The following is a 22,820-nucleotide window of genomic DNA, read 5'->3' as shown; positions in this document are numbered from 1 at the left end:
AAGCGCCTTCTCAGGGAAGGTAGGGGACAAGGACAAAGTGAATATTTTCTCTTAGGAAGCCATTGATATTCATTGACTTCTGCATTCACCCCAGCCCCACCCACCCCATGCCCAATCCAAGGCAGCATGTTTTGCAAAGCAGTGAGTTCATGATCCATGGACACGAGACCTTTTATATGGAATTAGGGCTGTAAGACTTTGGTGACAACGTAATACCTATCATAACACATTCTCCAAGTTAATGGCATATACACTGACTGACTCATGACGTGAAAACATGCAAGCCATAAGTTGTTTCACTTTTGATTTTTTTGTTTCAGGATATAAATGGATATTATCAAGGGAAGCTTGGATGGAATTTCAAAACCAGCTTCAATTTCAAGAACTCGCCCTGGGAGTAGAGGCTCAAATTGTTCTTTGGAGGTGCTCAGCCCAGAACCTGTACCACCCAAGGTATTTCACTGTTTAGAAATAATGGAAGCACTTTCTGACCTTTTGACAGATAACAAACTAAAGAGGTTGGTTGGTTTATTGATTTGCAATCTCTGGAAGTCCTGCTGAAATGGCAGCTTACTGACTTCCAGGTCACAGGACCAGGGTTATGATTCAAAAAGCAAACAGCTGCTACTACTGCTGCTATCGGTTCCCCAAAGCCACAGAACTGGGGATCAGAGATATCTCTGTGATGTCTCTTCCCAACTTCCTATCAGAAGCTTAAGAAGATTGCTTTTACCTCACTTCTGCAGTCTAAATCTTGAGCACGTGCATCCAGAACCTTAGCTGCAAGAAAAACTCAGTTCTACTTTGTCTGCTTTGTCTCCTCTAATTATGCCTCATCAGTAAACTGTGTATTAGTATAGTACATTAGTATGTTTGTAATAATGAATGGTATCAGGTAGCCTTAATGGTTTTCCTTCTTCTGAGTACTATCTTAGCTCCATATGGTTTTTATTTACTTATTTATATTTTTTGGGCCACACTCTGTAGTGCTCAGGATTACTCCTGGTGGGCTCAAGGTACCATATAGAGTCCTGGGGATTGAAACCAAGTCAGCTATATACAAGGCAAATGTCCTGCCTGCTGTACTATCACTTTGAATCTGTACGTGGCTTTAAGACTTACACTTGCATATGTTTTTGTGTGCTCCTTTGCAATGTACTTTTTTTTTATTATTAACTGAAGTTTTTTTTTGTTTGTTTGTTTGTTTTTTTTGCTTCCCAAGTGATACTCAGGAGGCCCAAAGGGCCCCACTGGTAATTTTTGTCTGACAAGGCCAGCAATTCAGTGCCAGAACACCTGGATACAGTGTTGCTCAGTCCCTGTAGTGCCAGTAGGGGTGGGAGACTCCATAATCACACCGGCAGTGCTCAGGGTCCTTCAGAACAACACTTGGGCGTGCTCAGTGAACCGTGTGGTAACAAGTTAGGCATGTACCCTAATTGCTATACTATCTCTCAGCTCCATTTCATTTTAGAAACTGTTTAGCCAAATTTTTGCCTAACTTAAAAATTATATTTATATTTTTTAATATTTTCCCCAGAAAATCATCCATGTCCTCAAGACCTTGAAATTCATAACAGAAATAATTGACTCATAATTTTCAAGTCTTGTGTGTTTCATTTATCATATAAAATTTACCTTTGTTTAAAATAAAAAACAGCAGGAAAAATTATATATATATATATATTTATGATTGACTTTGGAGGATTCGTCATGTATTCTTTCACTGTTGCCTTGAAAATAGCAAATATTGATTAGTACACGTTTTACTTTTTTCTTATGAGAATTGTGCTTTTTTCCTTGTATATCAAAACTAACAAAGATTTATTTTTGAAAGTTTTATGATCTTTTAATTTTATACCTAGGTGATATAGTCTCTCTTGTTGCTAGTGAGAAGATGAGTGTAAACCAGTTTTTTAGTCCAATGGGCATGTGTTGTGTAGCTTTGATATTTTTTTCAGTTGCTTTAATTTTTATGTTTGTCTTTGTTATCTGGTCTTACTCACCTAAGACTTATTTATGATTTTGGAGATTTTTTTTAGTGTAAGCTTTGTGTGTCTTTTTCGTTTTTTGTTTTTGGGTCACACACCGGCAGTGCTCAAGGGTTCCTCCTGGCTCTATGCTCAAAAATAGCTCCTGGCAGGCTCAGGGGACCATATGGGATGCCGAGATTCAACCACTGACCGTCTGCATGCAAGGCAAATGCCCTATCTCCATGCTATCTTTTCGGCCCCTTGTGTGTCTTTTTTATTTTAAAATATTCAATGATGAGGCTGAAGAGATGGTATAGTGGGAAGGTGTTTGCCTTGCATACTGCTGATTTGATTCCAGGCATCATATATGGCCCCCTGAATGCAGAATCAGGAGTAAGCTCAGGCAGAGCTGAATGTGCCCCCACACAGCAACTTCCTTTTTCCCCCACCAAAACCACCAAACCCAAAAACTCCAGTGATCAGGGCTGTGGCCTTGCAAGTTTGAGATGCTAGGCTTGATGCGGTAGCACACAGAGAAAAAAATTTCCTAGTAAGGTGCTTTTAGATTTTTCAAATATTGTTTACATACTTTTCTAATATTTTTATCATGGCATTTTAACATTCCTAAAGATTGGTCAAATTATTACCTTTTCTTCATGACTTTTATCATCTTTTATGTTTTTTTTTTATCTTTATTTAAACACCGTGATTACAAACATGATTATAGTTGTATGATTACAGTCATGTAAAGAGCACCCCCCTTCACCGGTGCAACATTCCCACCACCAATTTCCCAGATCTCCCTCCTCCCCACCCCCCTACACCTGTACTCGAGACAGGCTTTCCACTTCCCTCATTCATTCACATTGTTATGATAGTTTTCAGTGTAGTCATCTCTGCAACTGCACTCATCACTCTATGTGATGAGCTGCATGTCCTGAGCTGCACCTACCAGCCCTCATCTCTCTTGTCTCTGAGATACTGTTAAAAATGTCCTTCATTTTTCTTAAAGCCCATAGATGAGTGAAACCATTCTGCGTCTTTCTCTCTCCCTCTGACTTACTTCACTCAGCATAATAGATTCCATGTACATCCATGTATAGGAAAATTTCATGACTTCATCTCTCCTGATGGCTGCATAGTATTCCATTGTGTATATGTACCACAGTTTCTGTTTGTTTGTTTTTGGGCCATACCTGGTCGTGCTCAGGGGTTACTCCTGGCTCTGTGCTCAGAAATTGCTCCTTGCTGGCTCGGGGAACTATATGGGATGCTGAGGATCGAACCCTGGGGGTCATCCTGTGAAAGGTAAATGCCCTACCTGCCGTGCTATCACTCTGGCCCTTTTTTAAAATAATATATTCAGGTGCTGGAGCAATAGCACAACAGGTTGAGCGTTTGTCTTGCACACACTGACCTGGGTTCAGTATTGTCCCCTGAGCCTGCCAGGAGTAATTTCTATTCTCAAAGCCAGGAATAACCTCTGAATGCTGCTGGATATAGCCCCCCAAAACAAAGCAAAATATATTTTCTATTCATTTATTTTTATATGCTTCATCTTGTAGAATATTTGAGATACATATTCTAGGTCTAGAAACAGAGTTCTTTGGGCTGGAGTTTGTACTTTGTGTGTGGGATTCTTGGTGAACCATGGGACCCAGCAGTGCAGGAGTTAGCTCCATGCTGATAACCTCTGAGTGTGCTCCCCAAAACAACAGTAACAACAAAAATGCAGCAGTCCCTGAAAAATATTTTTTTTTTAGTTCCTTGCAGAAGTTTAAAATCTCTGCCACTAATTTATCTGTAAAGTTTTTTTTATCACCACTTTGAATCTGAATGATAACCCAGCTGTGTAGTGTATTCTTGGTTGAAGAATTTTTTTATTCAATGACTGTGGTATATCATGACATTTTCTTCTACTTTATAGATTTTTGTTTGATAAATCTGGTTTTCTTTAGGATTTTATTTATTTATTTATTTATTTATTTATTTATTTATTTATTTATTTATTCATTCATTCATTTATTTATTTTTGTCTTTTCTTTTTTTCAGCCACACCTGGTGATGCTCAGGGGTTAACACTGGCTATGCACTCAGAAATCACTCCTGGCTTGGGGGACCATCTGGGACTCTGGGAGATCCTAGGCTAGCGTGTGCAAGGCAGATACCTTATCACTGTGCCACCACTCTGGCCCCCTTCTTTAGGATTTTAGGATTTTATTTTTAGTTTTGGATTTTGCTATTTCAGTTACTATGTGATTTTTATTTACTTATTTTGGTCAATGTGGGTTTAATTCTTTGAACTTCCTGTATCTGATTTATCTGCCTCCTTCCTTATAGTAGAAAATTTCTTGATTAAAAAATACATTAAAGAGTCATTTCTTTGGAAATAATTTCAGGTTGAGAAACCTATAACCATAATTAGGATAAACTCTGGTAAAGAAGCCCACTCAGAAAGTAATAATACAGAGGAAAGTGGAAACAGTAATGATGATAAAGAGGATAATTATACTGAGAAACTAACATTGATTGAAGAGGAGTCAAATAAAGACCCAAACTTGATGCAACATCAGCTAAACTCTGAGTGTTCAGGTAGGTGATTGGTTACTGTTAATCCCAGGTTGTAGTTAAAATATTAGAATTACATAAAATTTTCTAAGCTAAGTAGAAATAATAAAAAAGAGATTATATATATAACATATATATGTACATATGTATATGTACATATATATATATATTGCCTTTTTTTGGGTCACACTCGGTGATTCTCAGGGGTTACTCCTGTCTATGCACTCAGAAATTGCTCCTGGCTTGGGGGAACCATATAGAATGCCGGGGGATTGAACTGCGGTCGGTCCTATGTTAGTGTAAGCAAGGCAAATGCCCTACCGCTTACGCCACTGCTCTGGCCCAAGATTGTATTTTTGATAAACAAGAATGTAATATCTATCTTTTATTAAAAAATATTAATAAAGAAATTTTCCCTGTTCAGAGCATCAAATGAAATGTCATTGGGCTTTACAGAGGTGTTCTGATTTTGGTAGTCCATTGAAGAAGTGAGTTTGAAAGTTATTGTAAACTGTTAATGATCGTCTACCTGAAATGCCATGATTGTTTATGAAAAGTATCTTTAATAAATCTGTATACAGTTTGAAAAATATATTAGGAACCTAAATACCTTATGAAAATAACCAAGTATGCCCTTTATTAAAATTATTCTTGTGACCACTTTACAATAGGAAGTACCTCTGTATTTTTGATAAGATTTATTGATCTTTTAAATTACTAAAATTGTACAATAAAATTTGTTCTATAATATGTAAAGACTTTTATGACTGTTCTGTTTCTCCTAATAACTTTTGGGTTTCAAAAGATAGAGATAGCATGGAGGTAAGGTGTTAGTGTTGCATAAAGAAGGACGGTGGTTCGAATCCTGGCATCCCATATGCTTCCCCGTGCCTGCCAGAAGCGATTTCTGGGTGTAGAGCCAGAAGTTACCCCTGAGCACTGTTGGGTGACCCAAACACCAAAACAATGACAATAACAACAACAACAAAAACAAAATAAAAAAAAGAGAAAAAAAAGATAACTCTCTTTTTTGTTGATAAATCAGTCTTATGCTGAGTGGAATTAGCCAGAGGGAAAGGGGTAGACAGAATAATCTCACTCATTTGTGGGATATAAGAAAAATAAAAGACAGTATATAACCCAGAAACAATGGAATTAAGGGTCAGGCAGTCCAGCCTAGGGTAGGAAGTTACCCATAAACAGCTGTGAGTGCAGTCAGAGTAGAGAATGGTCTACTAGGACAATGATAGAACTGATTGCCCTGGACAAGAACTCGGTCCTGAAAGAGAGTGAGAGAGAGAAGCAAACCACAGTGTCTAAAAGAAAAATAGAGAGAGGAGGGGTAGGGAAGAGAGGTAGGGAGAGAAGCAAATTGCCTGCTCTAGAGATAGGCAGTGGTGAGGTGGAGGGTGGAAGGGAAATGGGGGACATTGATGGCAGGAAGGGTGCACTGATGAAGGATGGTGTACATTGTATGACTGAAAGCCAACAATGAACAATTTTGTAACCATGGTGCTTAAATAAAGCAATTAAAAATATTCTTAGCGAGAATGAAGAGCAGTTTTCAAAATGTGGGCTACAGTGTATTAGAGGTAGTTTCTGTAAGAGCTCTGAGAACTAAAAATGACTTTCATTCTAATGCTAAGATACTCTGCCTTTTTGCTCATTGAATGGACATTTGTACTGATGGCTCAAAAGCAGTGGCTGCTAAATTTGCTGTTGCCGCAAGCATGAACCAAGACAATGGTACCAAATTATACCAGTCATTATTGAATTCATCATAACATAGGCGCAGGCTCACACACCCAAATAGCCAGTATTACTCAAAACAGTCCTTGATCACGGAGGATTTTCCTCTGTGATAGTGGTTGAGCTCTTACTTGCTTTGCTTGCATTTGGAATGCCTTGGGTTCAGTCCCTTGCACTGGAAAAAAAAAAAGCCAGATTGAACAGTAAAAATTCTTAATTTTATTTAATTTGAGACTTGGATATGTATCTTTTCACCCTCTCCTGAGACAAAAATGGGAAGTAAGTATAAAACAATTTTGTTGTAACATGAGGTATGAACTTATGTTGAGGAAAAGTACTTGTGTGATAGTTTAAATTGAATTGACCACTTTTAAAAATGTGTTACCACTTTCACTTGAAAATGTGACTGACAGGGGCCTGGCGGTGGCGCTAGAGGTAAGGTGCCTGCATTGCCTGCGCTAGCCTAGGACGGACCTCGGTTCGATCCCCCGGTGTCCCATATGGTCCCCCAAGCCAGGAGCGACTTCTGAGCGCATAGCCAGGAGTAACCCCTGAGCGTCACAGGGTGTGGCCCAAAAACCAAAAAAAAAAAAAAAAAAAAAAAAGAAGAAAATGTGACTGACAGACAAGCTATTACCATCTGACTTGGGACTTTGTCAGGCATTAAGCTGAATTAGTTTGTTACTTCAAGAAAAACCGCCGCCAGTATTTGTTTGTTTGTTATTAAACCTGAGCTTTCCAATGAAGATTAGAATAAAAAAAGACCTTTTGTTCACCACGAGTCTCATAGCTTCCCAATACTTAGATTTTTTTGAAAAAAATTGATGGTAATTTTATAGCTGTGAGTTTTTTGGGGAGGAGGAGGTGGTGGTGGTGGTGGGGCGCACACCCAGCAATGCTCATGGATTACTCCTGGCTATGAACTCAGGAATTACTCCTGAAAGTGCTTGGGGGACCATATGGTTGATCAAACCCAGTTCAGCCATGTGTGCAAGGCAAACCCCTACTCATCGCTCTTGTTCTCAGCCGTGAGTTTTTAGGTAGGTGACCGGACAGCAGTTTCAAGGTCATTTTGTTCAGAACTTAGCACTCATGGTAATTGGGGGCCAGGCCATGCTGGAGCTTGAACTTGACAACCTGTATGTGCCAGGAATGGTCCTGCTACTTACAAGGTCTCTCTTCTCACCCCCTTTTCCCCATAATGTTATTTTTTGTTAGATAGTATGCTGAAATGTATAAACATTTTGAAGGTCTGTGTAATTTGATGAGCTGCTATTTTTCAAATACCTAGTGCAAGATAAAGGGACCTTTCAATATGGAAGAAAGGTCCATGCATAAAATTAATTAATTAATTAATTAATTTTGGGTCCTTCTGCCTGGCACTTTGGAATTCTCTATCAGTGATTCTTGACCAACCAGTTTAGCTGTTCAATCAATGCAAGGATGAAAAGCCTGAGGATGAGAAGCTACTTGTTCCCTGTGCATTGGCCACCATGGTGGTGCTGAAAGGGCTTCCAGGAATGTCGTTTATGATGCTTGGAGGACCATGTGGTGCTGGAAATAGAACCTACACTAGGTGCCAATCACTGTACTGTCCCCTGGCTCCCCGATCCATTCATCAAAACAAAAACTTACTGACTTGGTCACAGATGTCATATGACAACTGATCTTAGAAACTACCCCTTGTTGGAGCTTTTTATTTTGTTTGGGGCTACACCCAGCAGTATTCAGGGCTAATTCCTGATTAGACACCTCAGGGATCACTCTCAGCAGAGCTCAGGTGCCATATGGGGTGATGGGGATCATATTTGTGTTGGCTACTTGCAAAGTAAGTAAGCATTTTACCCTCTGTACTACCTTTTCTACCCAACCCCTCATTGAGTTTTAGTATAATATCAAAAAAGGATCTCCACAATTATGTAACAGATGATTAATTTTCTTCCCCCTTTTCCTTTTTTTTCTTTGTTACTTTTTTAGACACACCTGGCAGTACTTAGGAACTACTTGGGGGTTGCCAAGGAGTGGGTTCTCAGGGTAGCCTGTGATGCCTGGTTTCGAGCCAGGACCTCTTCTATCTTCTATTATGCCAAATAATAATAATTTAAAACAATGTTGTTATATTAATTTTTTATAATATAGTTATTTTGAATAAAATATTTACTATATAATTATTAATGAAATATTTGTTACTTAAAATGAATAGTTAAAATTTTTTGAGTTTTGAGCCAGAGAGATAGCACAACAGTAGGGCATTTGCCTTGCATGCAGCTGATTTGAACAGATGGTGGTTTGAATCCTGGCATCCCATATGGTCTTCCATGCCTGCCAAGAGCAACATCTGAGCACAGAGCCAGGAGTAATCCCTGAGCACCTCTGGGTTTGACATAAAAACAAAAACAAAAAAAGTTTGAGTTTTAATTTTTGTTATGGTATTTACCAATAGAGATAATTCACATGAACAAAAATTACTTTCGGATCCATTTTTATGTTTATTTTGTCTTTGGCCCACACTTACTGATATTTAGGGTCTATTCCCAGCATATATGGTACATGGACTTGAATGTAGGCTCCCTGAATGGAACCATATGCCCCAATCATTGCGTTATCTTCCTGACCCCTAGATTCAATAATTTTTTTGGGGGGGGGCATCAAGTGGTACTCTGGAATTACTCATGGTAGTCTCAAAGATAACATATGAGGTGCTGTGTATTAAATTCAAGTTGGCCATGTGAAAGACAAGTGTCCTATTTGCTGTACTATATTTTCTACCCTCAATACTTTTTAAGACTGTAAAGTGAAGCTAAGATCATAAAGTTTGAAAACTGCTTGAGATTCAGTCTCCAAGTTAGTTCAGGTGACTCAGGAATACTTTGTTACAAGTGGGGCAGCTTTTGGTCATGGTTTATATGTTTGTGCTATTTAAACACTGAAATGGACAGACACTTGGACAAAGAAGAAATACAAATGGCCAAAAGACACATGAAAAAATGCTCCACATCACTAATCATCAGAGAGATGCAAATCAAAACAACTATGAGGTACCCAGAGATTGGCACACATCATAAAGAATGAGAACAAGCAGTGTTGGCGGGGATGAAAGGAGAGAAAGGAACTCTTATGTAAGAAGGAGAATGTGGAATTTAAAATCATAGGAGACTCATATGAATCAGATGAGTTCAATGTTCTAGCACTTGAAAGGCTCAGTTATTGCAACTGTAAAATTCAAATAGGATGTCAGTTTTGCAGGGTTGTCATATCAAATATATACATTTATAACTATCAGCTGTATACTCAAACTACATTATATCTATAGATATATGTATCTATATGGATATATTTATCTGGATACATATGAATATGTATTCATCCATAAATGAATTAATAGATGCTCAGCTTCAAGAAGCTATTCACAAGATGAAGAAACTGGATAAGATATTGGTGAAGATACAATATAGAGAAAAAGAGATTAAGAAGCAAACTAAAGAATTGAGAATAAAGTTGTGGAAAGAACTGAAGGTAAGTGTTTTATAATTGTCTTCTGACAGATAAGAAACAGTATCTTTTTAAAATTTTTAAATGATTTTTTTTTTTTGATCACACCAAGCTGTACTCAGGAGTTACTCCTTGCTCTATGCTCAGAAATAGCGCCTGGCAGGCTTCGGGGACCATACGGGATGCTGGGATTTGAACCACCATCCTTCTGCATGCAAGGCAAACACCCTACCTCCATGCTGTATCTCCGGTCCCTGATTTTTTTTTTAATTTTGGGCCACACCCAGTGATGCTCAGGGGTTACTGCTGGCTGTGCACTCAGACCAAATGGGACACCGGGGATTGAACTGAGGTCGGTTCTGGGCCAGCCACGTGCAAGGCAAACATCCTACTGCTGCACCATTGTTCTGGCCCCAAGAAACAGTATCTTTCAAGATGAGAAAGTAAAGAAAGTGAGGAGCTGGTACTACGGAGATGTGCTGTTGATGAATTTTGTGGAGGAAGTGGCAGAATTGTGTTGTAGATGTGTGGGTGGTGGAGCTGGAGGAGATACTAGTAGTGCTCCAGAGCTCAGGATTTGTTCCGGAGTGTCCATTCCCAAGACCTGCCCTGCATCTCTCCTTTTTCCACACGAGGCATGTGCTGGTGGGTGAGATCCTCCATCTCTTGAAGAAAAGGGGATGTAGTACCTGCTCTATCAGCTATGGAAGTTTGTCTTTTCTTCAAGAAGTTTGTTCTTTGGAGCTAAATCTATAAATATGTAGACATTGAACCCTATGATAATATTATTATGTCAGTACGACAGTGGAGGAAGTTCACTTTTATATGTCAGTTCAACAGATTTCTCACCAGGAAATTGTAGTGTCTGATGTCTAGGATCACGATCTGTTTCCTTATATCTCAGTAAGTTTCTAATGATTGGTAACTTTTCTTGGTTTTCTTGAATCTCCTTATACTCAATGGAGTGGGAAAGTGGTCAGATATTGACATGGCTGATACATAGATATTGGCTCATATTTGAACTTGGCTTCTCAAAGAAGAGCACTTTGTCTTCGGATCTGATGGTGCTGCTGGTGCCCAGAGATTACTTGTGGCTCTGTGCTTCATGGTCACTTCTGGAAGTGCTTGGGGGACCATGCAGTATCAGGTTTTGAAGGGGGAGGGCACTTGTGTGTGCAAATTTGTCCTCCAGCCTTTTAAGCCATTTTTCCTACCTTGAAAGAGAGTCTTTTTCAGGTTGGGATGGTTGTTTTTGATAAAGCCTTCTTTAATCAGCTGACTTCTAAGGAAGTTTCACAGAAGATAATATGAATTAGTTATGAAGAAATCAAGAATATTTTTATAGGGTTCCCAGAAAGAACACTAGAACAGAAAGAAAGCAATGTTACAAAATGCAGTGCTTTTAACTAGAGAATTAAAACAAAAACAAAATAAAACAAAAAAGGAAAAGGACAAAAAATAACAACTCCCCCAAACTACAGAATGAAAGTCTGTGAATTAAAAAAAATTAAAGAAAATGAATCACATAGTTGGCATAGTTGATTATAATACATTTGTCTCCATATAAATGAAAGCAACATTATTGAAAAAAAAATAGAATAAAAAAATAAAAAGGAAGATAAGAAAGTTAAAAAAAGAAAGACAAAAATATAGAGCAAGCATATTTGTGAAAATTATTGTATATTCAATGAAGCCACTAATCCATAAATTCTGTTAAATTGGTTAAATAGGGATGACATGATTAAAAAATGAAGTTGTTGGGGCCGGAGAGATAGCATGGAGGTAAGGCGTTTGCCTTTCATGCAGAAGGTCGGTGGTTCGAATCCCTGCATCCCATATGGTCCCCTGAGCCTGCCAGGAGCGATTTCTGAGCATAGAGCCAGGAGTAACCCCTGAGCACTGCCAGATGTGACCCAAAAACCAAAAACCAAAAACCAAAAACAAAAACAAAAAAAAAAAAAAAGAAAAAGAAAAAAAAAGAAGTTGTTTAGAGATTCAAAGCACAACTTTTAGGGGTGTGTACTTAGCTGCTAGGTCTCCTAAAAGAATGAAGATATGGTGGGAGGGTGCCCGCACTCACACCAAAAGCCCTGGTGATATAAGCCCCCAAACTTGCGTACCTGAAGTGTGGTCAGATTGATGTTCCTGAAGAGAACTGTAAAGGGTCAGTGATGAGGCAGGGCCATTGGAAGATGTGATTCTAGATTATGGAGGCAGTAGTTGTGGCTTCATCAGGGCGGGTACTTGACCCACCCTTTTCTCCCCAGATGGCTAGCTTTCTGCTACATGGGCCTATGTAGCCATAATCTTTCACAGCTCGGTTTACATGTTTGAGAAAAGAGTGAGTCTCTGAAGCTGGCCTAGTTCAAACACGGTTACTGCATTTGTGGTGTTGTTACAGTTCCACCTGTGAGTTTTTACAGAAAAAGTCACCCTGTCATTTACTCCTGTTGAAGCTCAAACCCAATTTTATTTACTGGGAAATAAGGACATAATGGGATATATTAATAGGAAATATAATAAAATGCAGTATCAATTAGAAATTTTTGAATTTATAGTGTCATGGTTTGCTTTTAGAGTACTCACTAGTTACAGAAGTATCAAACAATCCTCAGGCAAGCAAGGCAAGAACCATATACTGGGAGCTGAATATTTCATCTCTCTCTGGGAAAACTCACTGACTGACCTTTGCAGGAAAAAGAAACATTGACAGAATTTTGCTTGAAGAAAAAACTGACTGAACAGTATGTTTTTATGAAAACTTAAAAAAATAGATGAGGAGAGTTACTTTCTTTTCCCCCATGCTTAAACTTTTCTTTTCTCTTTCATTAGTCTGCAAAAAACCGTGAGACTTTGCAAAGTAGTGAGGAGAAAGAAAATACAAAAAAGTTTCTAGCTTTGACTAATGAATCAGAAGACACCATTGGTGAGTACAACTGATTTTTCTTAATTTTTATCTGAGTCAGAAATATGTGGATGAAAATAAAACTCCCAAATCTTTTATTTATGACTTTACACCTTCCTTAGGTAAAACTATCATATCAGAATGGCTGTGGACTTTTGTGCATTAGAATGCATCATTAACAGTATAATAAATCAAAGACTGGATCAATTAAAAATAAAATGAATGCTCATATAAGGAATATAGGCAACTGTGCTGAGCTTAAGTATATTTTAGTCTATAAAGTTTTGTTTCTCCCTGAGAGTAAGAGGGACAAGAGAGCAAAACATGAGAAATAAGAAAAGCCTGCTTTTGCCATTTTTTCCTTAGATTTCAGATGCCTTTGATGCTGGGTTTATGCAGATTTTTCCTACCTATCGAGGATCCTTCCACTTTCACTGCTGCATTGTTCTATTTCCTGTTCTCTTACTTTCTGCTTTTTGAAAAGAGTTAACTAAGCCTTCCCCTTTTCAGGTCCCTTCTGCAGAAGCATAGTGGAGTCATGTATCCTGCAGAAGATCATAGGGTCTGGGAAGCACTTGATATCTCTTTTGGCAGTCTCCATTGTATAGCCTTTATCTCGGATGACCTAATTGGTCTTCAGTACTGCTTGTATTTCAGGTCTGCTCCAAGCAGGGACCACTAATTTCCCAGAAAATACTGGAATCCATTTGTCTTTTTATTTTTGGGCCACATCTGGTGTGATGATTGAGGGACCCAGTGGCACCAGGGATGGAATTAAGTCAGACACATACAAGGCAAGCATTTTAACCCTTGCACTATCTGTCCAGCCCTTCTTTTTTCTTTAAAATTGTTTTATTATAAAGCAATAATATACTAAGTTGTTCATAATATAGTTGTTTCAGTCATTAAATGTTCAAACACCCATCCTACCCCCAGTGTCCCCAGTTTCCAACTCATAACTCCAACCTGCCCTCTTGCAGGCACATACAAATCTACTTCATATTTTTACAACACAAAGGCAAATCAAATTATCAAAATATAGACCAATAAGGGTCAATTTGAGATAATTGTTGCATCTCTCAATGTTGTTACTAAAGTCATTGTTAAGGATTACTGGGCTGCGGTTGATGCAAGTTGAGTTCTGTGTAATTAGTTAAACTCACTGAAATTGGTGGTTTTCTATGTAACTTTCTCATTAGGTTTGCTGTGGTCCTTTGGGCTGACACTACAATGTAATTTTGAGGTGTTGTGGCCACAGGTCCCTGGATCTATAGATCTGGAACAATTTGGTGACTTGGCAGTTTGATCAGAGTCAGTTGTGGATCTGGGCCATTTCTGTAGGAAGGTGTGATGTAGGCTTTTTTGACTTTAGGCAGAAAGAGGAATCTGCCCCAACCTATTGTGAGAATGCCCCAGGATTTTCAACCTTGATCAGACTGGCAGCCATCATTATCTTTTGGAGCTTTTGGAGTAGAGGAGCTGGTCCATTTTTCAGCCAAGAAGATGTGTGTGTGTGTGTGTGTGTGTGTGTGTGTGTGTGTGTGTGTGTGTGTGTGTGTGTGTGTGTGTGTGTAGAGGTTCTATTTGTATCTGTCAAAGAGAATGTCTAACACTTTACAGTGCCAAGAACCTGATTTTAACTGATGAAACTCTTTAGCCTGAAATTTGATGTGGATGAAATTCCTTGTTTGTTACTGTCTGACCAAGTCACCAAGAGCATAGTGCTGTCTTTTCTTATATGCAGAGGGAGAAGGAGGAAGTCCAGTTCCTACTGATAGTGAGTTCCATAGTTTATGCTCTAAATTCATGTCCCCTGAAACTTCAGACATTACCCAGAAATAGAATTTTTTTTTGCTAATGTAATTTGTTATAAAGCAGTTCTAGTAGATGATGAAGGGTGACTGTTGTCCTTAATGTAGGAGAGAGGATCATCGATGAACTAGAGGATATCATGCTACGTGAAGTCAGTCAGAAGGAAAGGGATAACTAGAGAATGATTCCTTTCAAAATTTGAGATTTTCTCTCAATTCTTTTTCTTATCTCCAGCATCCCATATGGTCCTCCAGGCCTGCCTGGAGCAATTTCTTTTTTTTCTTAATTAATATCTTTATTTAAACACCTTGATTACAGATAATATTGTAGTTGGGTTTCAGTCATGTAAAGAACACCCCCCTTCACCAGTGCAGCATTCCCATCACCAAAGTCCAAATTATCCCTCCTTCCCACCCCGCCCCCACCTGCACTTGAGACAGGCTTTCTGCTTCCCTCATTCATTCACATTGTTATGATAGTTCTCAATGTAGTTATTTCTCTAACTGCACTCATCACTCTTTTTGGTGAGTTTCATGTTGTGAGCTGGACCTTCCAGCCCTTCTTTCTCTTGTCTCTGGGAATTATTGCAAAAATTTCTTTTATTTTCCTTAAAACCCATAGATGAGGGAGACTATTCTGCATCTATCTCTCTCCCTCTGACTTATTTCACTTAGCATAATAGATTCCATGTCCATCCATGTATTGGAAAATTTCATGATTTTATTTCTCCTGATGACTGCATAATATTCCATTGTGTATATGTACCACAGTTTCTTTAGCTGTTCATCTGTTCAAGGGCATCTTGGTTGTTTCCAGAGTTTAGCTGTTGTAAATAGTGGTGCAATGAATATTGGTGTGAGGAAGGGATTTTTGTGTTGTATTTTTGTGTTCCTAGGGTATATCTCTAGGAGTGATATAGCTCGATCATATGGGAGCTCAATTTCCAGTTTTTGGAGGATTCTCCATATCACTTTCCATGAAGGTTGGACTAGACGGCATTCCCAGCAGTGAAAGAGTTTCTTTCTCTCCACATTCCCACCAGCACTGCTTATTCTCATTCTTTGTGATGTGATCAATCTCTGTGGTGTGAGATGGTACTTCATAGTTGTTTTGATTTATTTCTCTCTGAAGATTAGTGATGTGGAACATTTTTTCATGTGTCTTTTGGCCATTTGTATTTCTGCTTTGAAAAACTTCTCTGTTCATTTCTTCTCTCCATTTTTTTATGGGATTAGATGTTTTTTTTTTTTTTTTTGGTTTTTTGGGCCACACCCTGTGACGCTCAGGGGTTACTCCTGGCTATGCGCTCAGAAGTTGCTCCTGGCTTCTTGGGGGACCATATGGGATGCCGGGGGATCGAACCGCGGTCCGTCCTAGGCTAGCGCAGGCAAGGCAGGCACCTTACCTCCAGCGCCACCACCCGGCCCCGGATTAGATGTTTTTTTTTTTTTTTTCTTGTAAAGTTCTGTGAGTGCCTTGTATATTCTGGATATTAGCCCCTTATCTGATGGGTATTGGGTGAATAGTTTCTCCCACTCAGTGGGTGGCTCTTGTATCCTAGGCACTATTTCCTTTGAGGTACAGAAGCTTCTCAGCTTAATATATTCCCATCTGTTTATCTCTGCTTCCACTTGTTTGGAGAGTGCTGTTTCCTTCTTAAAGATACCTTTAGTCTCAATGTCATGGAATGTTTTACTTACGTGTTGTTCTATATACTTTATGGTTTCAGGTCTGATATCAAGGTCTTTAATCCATTTGGATTTGACCTTTGTGCATGGTGTTAGCTAGGGTTCACTTTTTTGCAAGAGGCTAGCCAGTTGTGCCAACACCACTTGTTGAAGAGGCTTTCTTTGCTCCATTTAGGATTTCTTGCTCCTTTATCAAAAATTAGGTGATTGTATGTCTGGGGAGCATCCTCTGAGTACTCAAGCCTATTCCACTGATCTGAGGGTCTGTCTTTATTCCAATACCATGCTGTTTTGATAACTATTGCTTTGTAGTACAGTTTAAAATTGGGGAAAGTTATGCCTCTCATATTCCTTTTCCAAGGATTGCTTTAGCTATTCGAGGGTGTTTATTGTTCCAAATGAATTTCAGAAGTGTTTGATCCACTTCTTTGAAGAATGTCATGGGTGTCTCTAGAGGGATCGCATTAAATCTGTACAATGCTTTGGGGAATATTGCCATTTTAATGATGTTAATCCTGCCAATCCATGAGCAGAGTATGTATTTCCATTTCCGCATGTCCTCTCTTATTTCTTGGAGCAGGGTTTTATAGTTTTCTTTTGTAGGTCCTTCACGTCTTTAGCCAAGTTGACTCCAAGATATTTGAGTTTGTGTGGCACTAATGTGAATGGGGTTGTTTTCTTAATGTCCATTTATTCCCTATCATTATTGGTGTATAAAAAGGCCATTGATTTTTAGACAGCCAGGTAGCAACAAAGGGCTGGAAGGAGCACAGTGGGAGACTTAATCTACATAACTGAGTTGGGAGTGGTGGTGTCTGAGCATTGGGAGAGGGAGGTGGATACACTGGTGATGAGTGCGGTGTTGGAATTATGTGGGTGAAAAACCATCATTAACGGTATTGTAGCTCACAGAACTTCAATCACCTATGGTGGAGGGAGAGGATGCATAGAAACATAGAGACACAATGATACAGGAAAGAAGGCCACATGAATGTGTGAAGTTAGAGGCAGAGAGTAGAATGATGGAACTGCACCGAGGACCATCAGGGAATGTGGGACAATGCCCCACCATCCCCAGTTAGGAAGAGGCAAGGAAGGATTCTTCCCTTGATGTTCAGGGAGCTCATGATATGGATTTATCACTTCCAAAATGTAAAATGAATTTCTGTTGTTTTCACCAGATGTTTGGTGAGCAATGTTTGGTTACAGCAACCCTAGTGAATGAATGTACTAATTGTTCCAGCTCTCTCAGTGTAGGTTCCAGAGATACAAAAGAATGCCATGGACATTTCATCTCTTGCAAAGATCATACAGAGAATAGCCAGTACTGGACATCTATCTGCCTCAACTGGGGTGCTTTAGACAACTCCAACTAAATAAAGCTACCAGAGTTAGTCACTATTCATGCTGAAACTGAGACAAATTGTTCCTCCTTTGTCACACAGCTATTGACCCTTGAAATCAAGACCACATTCAAATGGTTATTGTCTTAATACCACTCATTTTTTTGCTTTTTTCTTGAAATAATTTTAGATTTACAGAAAAGTTACAATACAATCCAGAATTCCTGGGCACTTTTCCCTTGACTTTTTTTTTTAAATAGTTGACATCTTGAATAACCACAGTAGAATGATCAAAACTTAGAAATTCACATTTTACAGTGCTACTTAATTTACACTCCTTATCATTTCACCAATGTCCTTTTTTTTTTTTTTTTGGTTTTTGGGTCACACCCAGCAATGCTCAGGAGTCACTCCTGATTCCAGGCTCAACAATCGCTCCTGGCAGGCTCAGGGGACCATATGGGATGCCGGGATTCAAACCACAATCCTTCTGCATGCAAGGCAAATGCCCTACCTCCATGCTATCTCTCCGGCCCACCAATGTCCTTTTTATTGTCCATCAGATGACTGAGGGTCTCTTATAGTTTTCAGTTGAATGTCTGTTTTGTGTCTTTTAGTCTGATAGCTCCTCAGTCTTTTTGTAATGCCATTGACATATTTGGTTTGTTATCTTACAAAGTTGTCTTCAATTTCAGTTTGTCAGCAGCTAACGTAGAGTTTACACACTTCATTTGGTCAATCATGTTTCTCTTATTTAATTCTTATTTATTGCTGAGGATGTTAACCTTGAACATGTGTGGGTAAGGTGCTATCTACTGGCTTTTTCATTGCTATTGTCATTTTTCTATTTTTAATTTTGCAATTAATTAATATCTTGGGGGGATACCTTTAAGGGATGCAAATATTCTCTTTCTTGTCAAACCTTGGTTTACTATTTTTAACATCAGTGCATTTTGCTAGAAATAAGTTTTGGTGGCCTTAAAAAAAGTAACAAAAAACTGGAATGATTCACGTCAACACGGTTTTAAATAACTGTTTATTAATTCATTGTATAGCTTTACTTTTATTTGTTTGATGGCCTGCTGTTAAAACCTTTGTATGATTTCCTCCATTTTTTATTAAAAATTGGGAATGCCCCTATTCATTGTCACTATGTGCCTTCCTTATTTCTGTGGAATAATTGTAATTCATTAGACCACAATAAAAATAAAAAAAATTATGCCTAATCTAGCAATAGCATCTTTTGTATGCAGGAAACCTGGGATTGATCTCTGGCACCACGGGTCCCTAAGGACTGCTGGAAGGGGCCCCAAACACCAAGGTAATACTCATACATCTGAGTACCGAGTGTATGAAAGAAACACATGGAAATGTTATCAGTACAGTTTTGCCACATAGTTCACATTCCATCATTATAATATAGATTTATGTTACAAGAATTTGTTCTATAGTTTCTGCCTTCTATTCTGGGATGACTTTTTACCCACTGAGCCTCCGCTATCCGTCTTTATTACAAACAAAAACGATGAAAATGGGGGGTGGGCAGATATTCAAAGGGCTGGAAGTACATTCTTTGCATGCTGGAAGTCTGGGCTCCATCCTGGCACTGTCAGCAGCAACCTCTGGAGTGTTCAGAGCCCTTCCAGCAATTCTAGATCAGGAGGTCAGATTTAGTAAGAGAATCTGAGGATGCCGTTCTGCCCCAGCCCTATGAGTCAGGGTCACATCCTGTGATCCTGCAGGGATCCAACCTCACATGGGCATGTGCCTTAATCCAGATTATCACCCTGTGCTTCCAAACATTGCTGGTACCACAAAGTGCAGTCCTTCTAAATTGTCCAGTAGATGGCAGCATCTAGTTAAAATATGTTTTGGAAAAAGTGTTGATTGTAGAAAGATTTGTGTAAGAAAAGGAAAAAAGTAATACAAAGCAAGATGATATCTAAATAGAGGAAACAGGAAAAGAACAAGAAAGGAAGAAAAGCTTCTGAGGATGTGAGTTTTGTTTTTTTTTCACATACCCCTGACTCTTTCTAGGCACCTTCCCTTGAAGTTAGGTATGGATGGCTGTGACCTCAGAGTGGATGAGGGCGTGGAAAGACACTGCTCTTCCTTGGAGAAATATTTACATACAGCCTGTGAGCACACTCATTTTAGAAGCTATCTACAGCTCTGTTCAGTGTCTGACTTTCTTTTTTTACTTTACGGGACTCTTATCTTTATATCTCTTGATCTCTTTCTCTCCTCTCTCATAGTTCCCTGGTAAAATGATTTACTTCAGAATCTAAATAGGTAGTAACTCAAAAAGGTAAACTTTTGTGTTTGTTTTTGAGCCACACCTGGTGGTGCTGGAATTCAAACCTGGCTACAGCTGCACACTAGCCAAGTACTTTAATCTTTGTATTATCACTCCAGCTTGATAGAAGAAAATCTTAAATCTAGAGATTAAAGTGTATTGAAAATTTTAGAGCTGAACTTACTTAGACTTCAACTTTTAACTCACATCTTTAAATATACCCTAAACCTATATTTTGTTTTCTGTTTGTTGTTTTTTTGGTTTTTGGGTCACACCCGGTGGCACTCAAGAATCACTCCTGGATCTGTGCTCAGAAATTGCTCCTGGCAGGTTCTGGGGACCATGTGGGATGCCAGGATTTGAATCACTGTCTGTCCTAGATCGGCTGCATGCAAGGCAAAAAAACCCTACTGCTGTGCTATCTCTCAGGCCCCTAAACCTAAATTTTCTTCCTCTTTGCCTTTGTGGTGCCAGGCCTTCACTCATGCTGGACCTGTGTTTTTTCTACTATGGAACCCTCCCCTCTCATTTCCCTTGTCTTCATATCTCTAGGAGAAAAGGGTTGGGTCACCCCCAATGAGGCTCAAGGCTCACTCCTGGATCTGTACTCAGAGGACCATATACTGTGCAAGGGACTGAACTGAGGTTATCTTAGTGGGAGGCAGTGCTTCTCAATTATTTTCTGTCATGCCCCCTAGGAAGAAGAAAACATTTTTCATGCCCCCCCGACTGTAAATAGTATCTTTATTTAAAAAAAGCTTTAACCTGCAAAACAAAAATATATAAACTAATTTGAGCTGATTTTTTAATCAGAGGTGATGTCTGGATGAATGGCTACAATGAACACGTTTTGCAATGCATAGCTTTCGAAGCGGGGTTTGAAGCAGGACACAGCAACTCTCAGCTCCAGAGACATACAGAGACATAAACACGGGGCTTAGCTTGTTAGGACAGTGTTTGCTGAGGTCAAACGCGCCCCCCTTGACAGAGCCTCGTATGGAGCCTCGGAATCTACGCCCTACTATTTGAGAACCACTGGCTAAGGCAATCACTCACCTGTTGTGCTATGACTAAAGGGAAAAAATTCTTGAGATAAGTGCTTTTGTCTTAGACATTTCCTTAGCCTCTCATTTAAGAGTAACTTGTAGGATTTTGGATTGCTACTGATAAATGTCAATTTCCAATTTGTTTTCCAGCCTCCCTACAGAATAAAATACACTGTAAATCTCTTATAATACTACATGTAGCCAAGAGGGAGGGAAGTTAGTTACTTGTTGATTGTAGAGTTTAATTTGTAATAATAAACACAAATGAGACCTTGAATCTGAGAGACAAAAATCAGCTTAAAATTATTCATCACTTTTTGATTTCATAATCTAGAATTAATAACTTCAAGTTTACTGACATTTTGTAACTAAAAATTAAACTTTACTAGATTAATTCTCTTTTCCTCATCTTTCTTGCCTTTATCAACGTTGTTGACATTGTAGTGATCACCGTGCCTGGCCATGGTGCCCTCCAGGAGCTGTGCCTAGTGACACACACAAAGCAGGTGCCTGTGTATGTGCTTGAGGAGGGATGCATCCTTGGTGGAAGCACACAGTGATGGCTGTAGTCCTCTCCAGGGTCTTACCTCTGGATTGTAGCACTCACACTCATGCATCCCTTTCACCATGGACGTTTGTCAGGTCTTTTTCCTGGCTCTGGTCCCTTTGGAAGCCATCTGCATTACTTTCCAACCATGGGGATCGGAAAGGAAGAGATGTCAGGTTCCTCTTCCATGTATGTAGCACTTTGAAGCTTATGCCAGCAAGGGAGATGCTCTAAGCCTCCACACTATTTTTATAACCTTTATTGAGATCTTTAAAGTAGATAATGTTACACTTATTCAGAGATCTCAGAAATATTGTAAAGTCTATTCCACACCCAATTTGGTGATGGTGGTAGTGGTGTTTGGGTCAGACTCTGTGGACTTGTGGCTCTGCGCTCAGAAATTGCCCTTGGCAGGCACGGGGGATCACATGGGATGCCGGGACTCGAAGCACCGTCCTTCTGCGTGCAAAGCAAACACACCACCTCCATGCTATCTCTCCGGCAGCTTACTCTTCTTCTTTGCCTTATTTTTCTTACTGTTCTTCACCTTATTCTTCTTTCTCCTCTTCCTCTTCTCATTCTTCCTTTAACTCCTCTTATTATTATTCTCTTTCTGGGTCTTTGGGACTTCAATAATTCCTATGTTATTTCTGTTGAGTTTATCAAAGACTTTTATTTTCATCTGTTCACATTCTTTGAGTAGTTTATCCATTGTCTGATCATTTTCTTTAAGGTTCTCTTTCAATCTCTTCTGCTGTATGGAGTTGTTCTGCATCTCATCCTCTGGCTCACTGCCCCTGTTTGCAGCCGCCGTATCTCCAGTGGACAGGCTTTCCATTGAGATTTTCAATTCATAAACCAAGTTTTTCAGACCTCTTATTTCAGTGTGAAGTTTTCTAATTTCAATCTTCATATCCTCTTGTTTCTTATTTGTGTCCCTTCAAGTCTATCTATGCTTTCTTTGAGCTCCATGAACATCCTCTGTAATTCTTCTCTAAACACCTTATCTGAGAGGATAACTAGCTGTTTGTTACTTTAAGGGTCATCAGAGCAGCCATCTTCATTCTCTATCCATGGGGTTGTATTGCATTGTTTCTCCATTGTGATGCTTGTAGTGTGCTTTTTACTATGTGCGGAGGTGGGGTTCAGGGGTTAAAAGATGCATGTGGCTGTGAGGTAAGCGAAATCAGCCCCCACGTTGGTTGAGTGGGGACATCTTACCGGGTTTGGGTCCTGGAAAGATTAAGTTTGTTGGTGTCTTCTGGGCTGCCTCCCCCAGAAAGCAGGCAGGGAGCAGGGCAGCAGTCCTTTATAATGGTTCTGGGTGCCCAATCACACAGCAGGAATCAGCCCCACGTTGTTTGGATGGGGACATCTTACAGGGTTTGGGTCCATGTTAAA

The 22,820-nt window shown here is 39.3% G+C and overlaps 1 protein-coding gene across 1 annotated transcript in view; it reads left to right on the top strand.

Moving 5' to 3' along the window:
- The first annotated feature begins 327 nt into the window (after positions 1 to 327).
- FSIP1 (fibrous sheath interacting protein 1) overlaps positions 328 to 22,820 on the top strand; it is a 219,793-nt gene continuing 197,300 nt past the window's right edge. Inside the window, exons 1-4 of the mRNA XM_049785005.1 lie at positions 328 to 453; positions 4,373 to 4,565; positions 9,664 to 9,806; positions 12,615 to 12,708. Of these exons, the coding sequence (XP_049640962.1) occupies positions 328 to 453; positions 4,373 to 4,565; positions 9,664 to 9,806; positions 12,615 to 12,708 (556 nt within the window). The remainder of the gene's footprint in view (positions 454 to 4,372; positions 4,566 to 9,663; positions 9,807 to 12,614; positions 12,709 to 22,820) is intronic.

The sequence above is a fragment of the Suncus etruscus genome, chromosome 12 (assembly GCF_024139225.1).
Source record: "Suncus etruscus isolate mSunEtr1 chromosome 12, mSunEtr1.pri.cur, whole genome shotgun sequence".
Lineage (NCBI taxonomy): Eukaryota > Metazoa > Chordata > Mammalia > Eulipotyphla > Soricidae > Suncus > Suncus etruscus.
This window is presented reverse-complemented; position numbering and strand designations above follow the sequence as displayed.